This window comes from Caenorhabditis elegans, chromosome IV (genome assembly GCF_000002985.6).
Source record: "Caenorhabditis elegans chromosome IV".
Taxonomy (NCBI): domain Eukaryota; kingdom Metazoa; phylum Nematoda; class Chromadorea; order Rhabditida; family Rhabditidae; genus Caenorhabditis; species Caenorhabditis elegans.
In genome coordinates, this window is record NC_003282.8 from 2,214,265 (window position 1) to 2,221,592 (window position 7,328).

A 7,328-nucleotide genomic window follows, 5' to 3' on the forward strand; every position below is an offset into this window, starting at 1 on the left:
CGGTGATGCACGTGGTGTAAGGCTGTTTCAATACAGTTTGATCTACAAAAAATGCGGAAATTTTTTTTCATAAAGATAGTGACGCCATCACGCTCTTAACCACACGAAATTAGATGAGATGTCTGCGTCTCACATCCCGCATTTTTCGAAGATCAAAGCATAATGGGACATTGTGGCTCCACGTTGTGATGCTCTGAAACTCAAGGTATTTTATCCATGTGCAAAAACTTACAGACTAAGACGCTGCCTAAAAATTAGACCCACTCTTGAACCATCCATTACGGATATACTGATTTCACTCTACCGGAGTTGCTGTTTATGTGCCATACGTCCGGCACTTTTGACGTCACTAGTTGTTGGAAACTACCTTTTTTCGAAATTTCAACAAATACTGATATTTGTGAGAGGCTCCTAAATTGTTCGGTGTTTCGGGAACTTACCGTATGCGAACAACGATGACAAAAATTATAACAGGAATTGGTAGAGTTCTGAATTCTGAATTTTAATGATTTTTGTTTGATGGAACCTTTGCACTACCTAATTACAATGCGAGTGAGCCGTTTAAGTGTCTAGACCACTTGGTGATAATCTCCTTATTGAAGGTGAACCATCACCACAAACTAGAGTGGAGTGTCTTTGACCAGGCATACCTAATGTCAAAATAGGCATTTCCAGAAATCCAAAAATTTTCGGAATTTCGGAGCCTTATTGGCGAAAAATTTCGCAAAATGTCATAAAAGGCATCCTGAGCATTTTCAGAAGCCTGTAAAATTCAAAACAAAAAATTTTTAAAAAATTGAAGCTCCGACGCTTTTCAGCAGTTTGGAAACATAACTGTAGTTTTTAGTCGAATTTTTTATTGATCTATTAGACTCAAAATTGTCTGAAAATCCCGAATTTCATAATGAAACTTCTTGAAATTTTCTCAAAATAAAGTTACGCCGGCCGCTCAAAAAATGACCTGAAATTAGTTAAAATTTGAAATTTGGCCGACTTGTCAAGCGGCTGGAAACTAACTTTTTTGAAATTGCCGGTATACCAAATGATTATCTTGCGGTTTCAACTTGATTTTTAGGTACATTTAGGGTCAATGGATCACCAGAAGTTACCAAATTTTACCAAATCTGGTGATCCATCGACCTTAAATGTATCTAAATTGAGTTGAAACCACCGCAAAATAATCATCTGTTATACCCAAAATTAGATGGCAATTTCAAAAAATTTAGTTTCCAGCCGCTTGACAAGCCGGTCAAAATTCAAATATGAACTAATTTTAGGTTGTTTTTTGAGCCACCATAACTTTTTTTTGAGAATTTTTCAAGAAGATTCATTATAAAATTCGGCGTTTTCAGACAATTTCGAGTCGAATAAAGCAATAAAAAATTTGACTAAACTACCTTTAAGTTTCCAAACTGCAAAAGCGTCGGAGCTTGAAAACTATATAAACGAATCAAGATTTCCTTTTTTGACGTTTACAATAGTTTCTAAATCGCCTAAATTTTACAGGCTTCTGAAAATGCTCACAGGATGCCTTTTATGGTATCCTGCAAAATTTTTCGCATTCAGTGAGGCCCTGAAATGTCGGCATTTGCAGCAGGGGTGTGCGGCAAATCTCAAAATTTGCCGAGCTCGGCAAATTCGGCAAATTTGCCGTGCTTGACAAACTCGGAAAAATGTGATATTTTTGATGTTGTCTGGAGCACCAAAACTACTAAATTCTTAACACACTGCTGGTTTATGAATAAGTTTCGTGTGGTGTGTCTGCTTAAACATCAAAGTCACTCAATTTTGTGTCATTTCACCTAATTTTTGGCGAAAAAATCAACAGTTTTGGTCAAAATTGTACTCTGTCAAATTTTTGACGTGTGCGGCAAATTCGGCAAATTTTCCGGAATCTGGCAATCTTTCGGGTGGTTTTTTCAATTTGCCCAATGCTCTTTTGAAACGCTGTGAATTGAAAATTCCCTATTACAATATAATTACAATACAAATGGTATTACGGGACCATGAGATCATGAGAATGCCTATTTATTGGCGCGAAAATATTGGCAGGCCGCGTCAGCGAGAGAGCACATATGGCGAAGAGAGACGCAGGTCCCTTCGCTACGAGATATTTGCCGCCAGAAAAGTAGGCCTTCTCATGATCTCATGGTCCCGTAATACCTTATAAGAGTCTAGACCAGGGCTGAGCAGTCGCCCAAAAAAATCGGCGATCACCAATTTCCGAAAAATTTCGGCGATCGGCGTTCGTCTATATTTTTATATTGAAAAAAAAAACCAATTTTAAGAGCTATTTTAACGAGTTATTTATAAAAACAATAACAAATGAATAAAAATCAACAAAAACAATCAAAACTTATAAATTCCAATATTAGCCGAATAGAAAATCATCATCTGAGTCACTGTTTCCTTCAGCATCTTCGTATCCATCCTCTCCTTTCTTTTTTGCATCATGTTAAACAATTATTATGAGTTACGAAAAGCAAATAAAACCTTTTTGTCCTTTTTTCGAGACGAAACCACACAGTCGGCATTTCGGACCATCAGAACACAGTTTATCGAAGAATTCCCAAACGATTGAGCAACTCATCTGAAAATTATGTAACTAAAAATTAAATTCTTCTGAAAATTAAAAAAAAAACGAGATCAAACGCCAGAAAATTGCTCAGAAATATGCACAGAAATCTGATGGGTGTCAACGAGCGATGGGGCGCACTTGCATCATCTCAGATTTTTTTTTTCGGTCAAAACACCTTTCCGTTTTTTTGTTTGGTGAGGAAATGCGACGAAAAAATTAACATTTACTCAAAAAAAAAAATTAAAAACAACAAAACAATCGTAAAAAAAACATGAGATTTTAAAAATCGAGATGAATTTATTGAAAAATTCCATCGGCGATCGCCGATCGCCGATTGCCGCTCACCCCTGGTCTAGACCACTTGGTGTGCTAATCTTCTCTCTTTCTCATCAAAGGTGCACCAAACAAGAGTGCAGTCCTGTGCCTGTGTTTTGAACCATCTCCCCTCGTGTGGTATGGTCTGTGTGCATTCACAATATTTATAATCGGACTGATCAAGCGAGATGACGGCGGCGGCGTATATTTCGATTGTTTGTTCACTCACTCACCCCCACGCGCGCCTGCGAGCGCGCGCGGGAAAACTATTAGAAAGAGATTTGAGTGGTGTTGCACTTTCCAAGTTCATGCACCTGTCCCCGCAGGGGTCAATTCTTGTGTGGCTAGTGGTGTCACAAATTGAAGAGAGACGAGCCCCGAGCCGCAAGCACCCACGTGTTTTCGATTTTTTTTTTGAGAGAAAAAAGATAGAAAATCCTACACTTTTCTTGCTCTTTTTCACACAATATCCGGCTTCCGGAATGAAGTTCTCGGTTTTTTGGAGCCGGGAACTCAAAAGTTGACTCTTTTGACGATTGCAGTAAATTTTTTGTCTTCGGAAACAGTTTCCGATAATCGGTAGGTTTTGGCAATTGAGCTCGGCAATCGGCTTCAAGTTTTCAACCTTTTAAAGTTTTTTAAAACTTTTTTTTTGGAATTGTGTCATTTTGACTTTTTTCTTAGCATTTTTTAGAGAGATTTTTTTCTTTTCTGAATTCTTAAAATTTCTGAAAATTCTTGTTTCTCTCTTCCGCTTCCCTCGTCTAGCCTATGAAAAAGCCTGAGCCTATTTCGTTGCCTAAGCCTATGAATAAGCCTAAGCCTACGCTTAAGCACAAGCCTACGCCTAAGTCTAAGCCTACGTAATAAGCCTAAGCCAAAGTCGTTGCCTAAGCATAAGCTTATGCTTAAGCACAAGCCTAAGTCTAAGCCTATGAATAAGCCTAAGCCTAAACCTAAGTCTAGCCTATGAATAAGCCTAGACAACGCCTATGTCTAAGCCTTAGCCTTAGCCTAAGCCTATGAAAAAGCCTAAGCCTAAGCTTCAGCCTCGCCAATCGGTTCTTCAGTCAATCTGAGTAATTTTGATATTGAGCCCGAGGTTTTCCATCGGTACTTGTGCTCAGCAATGGGCTCTATAATTAATTTGGCCGTCGGATCTTTAGTCAATACGGCAATTTTTGTATTTTGGCTCGGTAAAGTGCTTCTGGTTTGGCGATAGGCTCCGACCTCTGTGAAGCTTCTTCTTTCCCAAATTTTCGACTCTTTCCACGTGCTCTAGATTTCAGGTTTCCCCTATTTCGCCGACGCTCATAGATCATGTGATCGAAGATTAACAGATTTTATAGTTTTGGGATCAGAAATCTACTCCCAATCTGTCTGCGATTGTTTGGTAGACTTGTAGGACAGAAAAGTTCAAATTTTAGTCAGAGAGTTTTCCGGCAAATCTAGTCTAGGAGGGGGCTTGAAGAGACTTTCTGAAAAGATTTTGGTTCAACACTCAGAAACCAATGTTTCCCTCAACTTCTTAGATTGTCCGACCTTTTGGGATCGGCAACCAGTTAGGATAGTCGAAGCTTTGGAAACTTGAAACTACGGGGTAGGAACTGTTTCTGTGAATATGAATATTTCGGCGATTCGGCAATTCGGCAAACACTGTCTTGAAATTCTCTACAAAGCACTGTTGAACTCTATATTTTCGGTAACTCCGGCAATAACCGTTCTGAGATTCTCGGGGATTCTGTCGAAATTACACTATTGCTGATGCCGGAGCAATTCCGGCAAGTCATTCTGCCGGAATTTGTCGTTTCCTGGAGCCTGTGCGGTCCCTCACGTTCTTGGAACTCCGGCAATAAACGTCTTGAGAATCTCGGGAAATCTGCCGAAATTTTTGCCTTTTGCTGATTCTCGGACACCTAGAGATCTTCTTAATTCGGCGAAAGTTGTGGTTTTCTGAAGCTCAAGAAGCTCAGAGACCTGAAGCTTTGAGGCTTTAGGCTGCCTGTAAGAAGGTCAGTAAGCACCATCTCGAATTCGGCACCTTCGAATCAAAAGTGCAATTTCTCTTTCTCATTTCCGTGACTTTCGTAAAGTTCGGTATGTGTGTGTGTGACGGGGGGAAAAAAAAGCCTCGGAGATACTAATTAAAGGTTCTCCCCGTCTCCACACACACACATACGCAGCTGCTAACCGCCGAAATAGTGTGGATCGCCGTGAAACGCAGAGACATGAGAAACGTCCGTTACGAAACGACGCAAAAAATTCGGCGCGGCCAGCGCGCGACGGAAAACGAGGGAGGGCAAAGGAATTTGTGTTCACCCCCCCCCCCCCCCTTCCCGCCTCTTTATCTCTTTCTCTCTCTCTCTCTCTCTCTCTCTCTCTCTCTCTCTTTTTACTGGGCAGGCGAGAGAGGCTCTGAGAAATTAAGAGACGCAGAGAATAGTTGGCACGATGCCAAATGTCTCTGCGTCTCTTGCACGTGGACGTTGTCTCTCTGTTGGAGTACACTGCGTCTCTCTCTGTATCTCTCGCTTGCTGGCACGTGATTGAACGGCGGTGGCCCCCGGGACGTGGAGAGACAATTATCTTGGCATCGTGCCAAGTTTCGGCGGGATTACCGTTTTTCGCGATTTTTGAGTTTTTTTGCGGAAAATTGTGATTTTCCTAGATTTTGGACCGGTTTACACATTTTTCCGCATGAAAAATCACTGATTTTTCCTATTTTTTTCAGCATTTTTTCAATGAATTTCTGTTGAACTGCAGTTTTTTTCTCGAACAATTTCGTTTTTCCTAGATTTTTTTTCGGAAAAACCCAAAAGTTGCAGAATTTTTTTGGAATTTTTTGAATGAATTTTGTTTGAAAATTTCTAGAATGTTGATAATTTTCTCTAGAAAAATACAGTTTCTGGGATTTTTCCGCCTGTAAATTTGCGATTTTCCGCAATTTTATGTTCCAAAATTATAATTTTTACCGAGAAAATATTCAAGAAAACTTGAATTTTTTTTTCGAATTTTTTTTCTAGTATTCTCCGGGAAACCCCCCTATTTCTCCAGCTTTCTCCCAAATTTTCCCGGATTTTCACCCATTTTCTACCGATTTCCATCTCCTGCTTACTCACTCTCTCTCTCTCTCTCTAACCGTCTATTCCTCTCTTCCCTCGCAAACTGTGTCAGGCGGTTTGGGAAGGTGATGATGATCACGAGGTATTGTTGAGTTGTGTCGAACGTCATAGCATTGAAATTCCGACGACATAATACTGACGAAATAGTGCAATTTTCGGGTATTCTCACCCAGCTTTTTCCCGCAGAAATTGCTCAATTTTTGAGGGTTTTTCGATTCTTTTTTTTCAAATTTTTTGAGCTAAAAATCAGAGAACCCCCAAATTTTCTAGTTTGTTCTCAGAGAGCACCTTCCAGCATAAAGTCGGGAAATCCGTAGAGATTATTGGATTTACGCTATCGGGAAGTGTTTTTTTTTGCAAAGAAGATGATCCTTAATAATCCTTGAGGAGCTTTGCACTTTTTGATTACTCGGCAGCCTGAGTAGCTGAAGCTTCAGAAACGGAAAGAAAAAATCATCTAGTCGCCATGGGACGAGCCTATGAAGCTTCGGCAACTTTATCTACAGTTTCCGATGCCTGATCGATAGCAACCTTCAGGTAGCCAAGGCTTTAGAGTCACTGGATTTGACGACTTAAAGAGACTGTGAAGGCTCGGCCCAGGACGGCTAGATGACCATTCTTCGGCTGCCGAAACTGCCAAAAGTTGTAATCTACTTCTAGGTTGCCGAAGCTTAATGAGATGACACATCGGCAACAATTGATCAGGGGTTTCTGTACACCAAAGTCAACTAAATCAAGCTGCATCTGCGTTTGAACCGCTTGACAACCAATAAGCCTCGGCCTAAGCCAAGCTGCGGCATCAGGCAGCTGACTCGGAGCTCGGCAACCATTGGGGGGTCAAGCTTAATACAGAGCAGAATTCTTTATGGATTCTTGAACACTCGACAATCAAATAACTATAGGTTTGGGCCAAGATTAGTAGCTCGGCAACCAGTAGCCCAGGCCTAGGCTCGAGTTACTAGCTTTGACGAGTTAACAGTCGGTTTCAGCACTTGACAACCGCTAGCAGGAAGCCGCCGTCTAAAGTCAAGCAATCAGATAACTATCAGCTCGAGCCAAGCTTACAGCTCGGCAACCAGGCAACACTATCGCCGTCAGCAGTTTTCTATTTCAGTCTCGGAGCTAGGCTTCCAGGCTTTTCAGGCTTAAAGTACCCCGGCAACCGTTACGGCACCCGGCTTGTTGCTTATTGTTTCTTTTTTGTCGTCGACACACAATGTGTGTGTGTGCTCCCGTGGTCGTCCACGATTGTGCAAATAATGTGTTGAATATTTGTGGCGGTTGCGTCTATTCGCTGCTTTCAATATGCTCGT

At 41.0% G+C, this 7,328-nt stretch overlaps 1 protein-coding gene across 1 annotated transcript; it reads right to left on the minus strand.

The window, feature by feature from the left end:
* Positions 1-2,293: 2,293 nt before the first annotated feature.
* Positions 2,294-2,592, minus strand: T04C4.3 (Eukaryotic translation initiation factor 3 30 kDa subunit). Its single transcript, NM_001307348.3, has 2 exons — positions 2,494-2,592; positions 2,294-2,440 (listed from the first exon to the last, which is right to left on the minus strand). Exons 1-2 carry the CDS (start codon positions 2,542-2,544, stop codon positions 2,372-2,374), a joined length of 120 nt encoding a protein of 39 aa, NP_001294277.1. The 5' UTR covers positions 2,545-2,592; the 3' UTR covers positions 2,294-2,371.
* Between the last annotated feature and the right edge of the window lie 4,736 nt (positions 2,593-7,328).

Coding starts and splice junctions, on each gene's coding strand:
- T04C4.3 (NM_001307348.3), bottom strand. CDS start 2,544: ATGGTCCGAAATGCCGACTGTGTGGTTTCGTCTCGAAAAAAGGACAAA. Junction 2,441..2,493: donor CTCGAAAAAAGGACAAAAAG/GTTTTATTTGCT, acceptor GATGCAAAAAAG/AAAGGAGAGGATGGATACGA.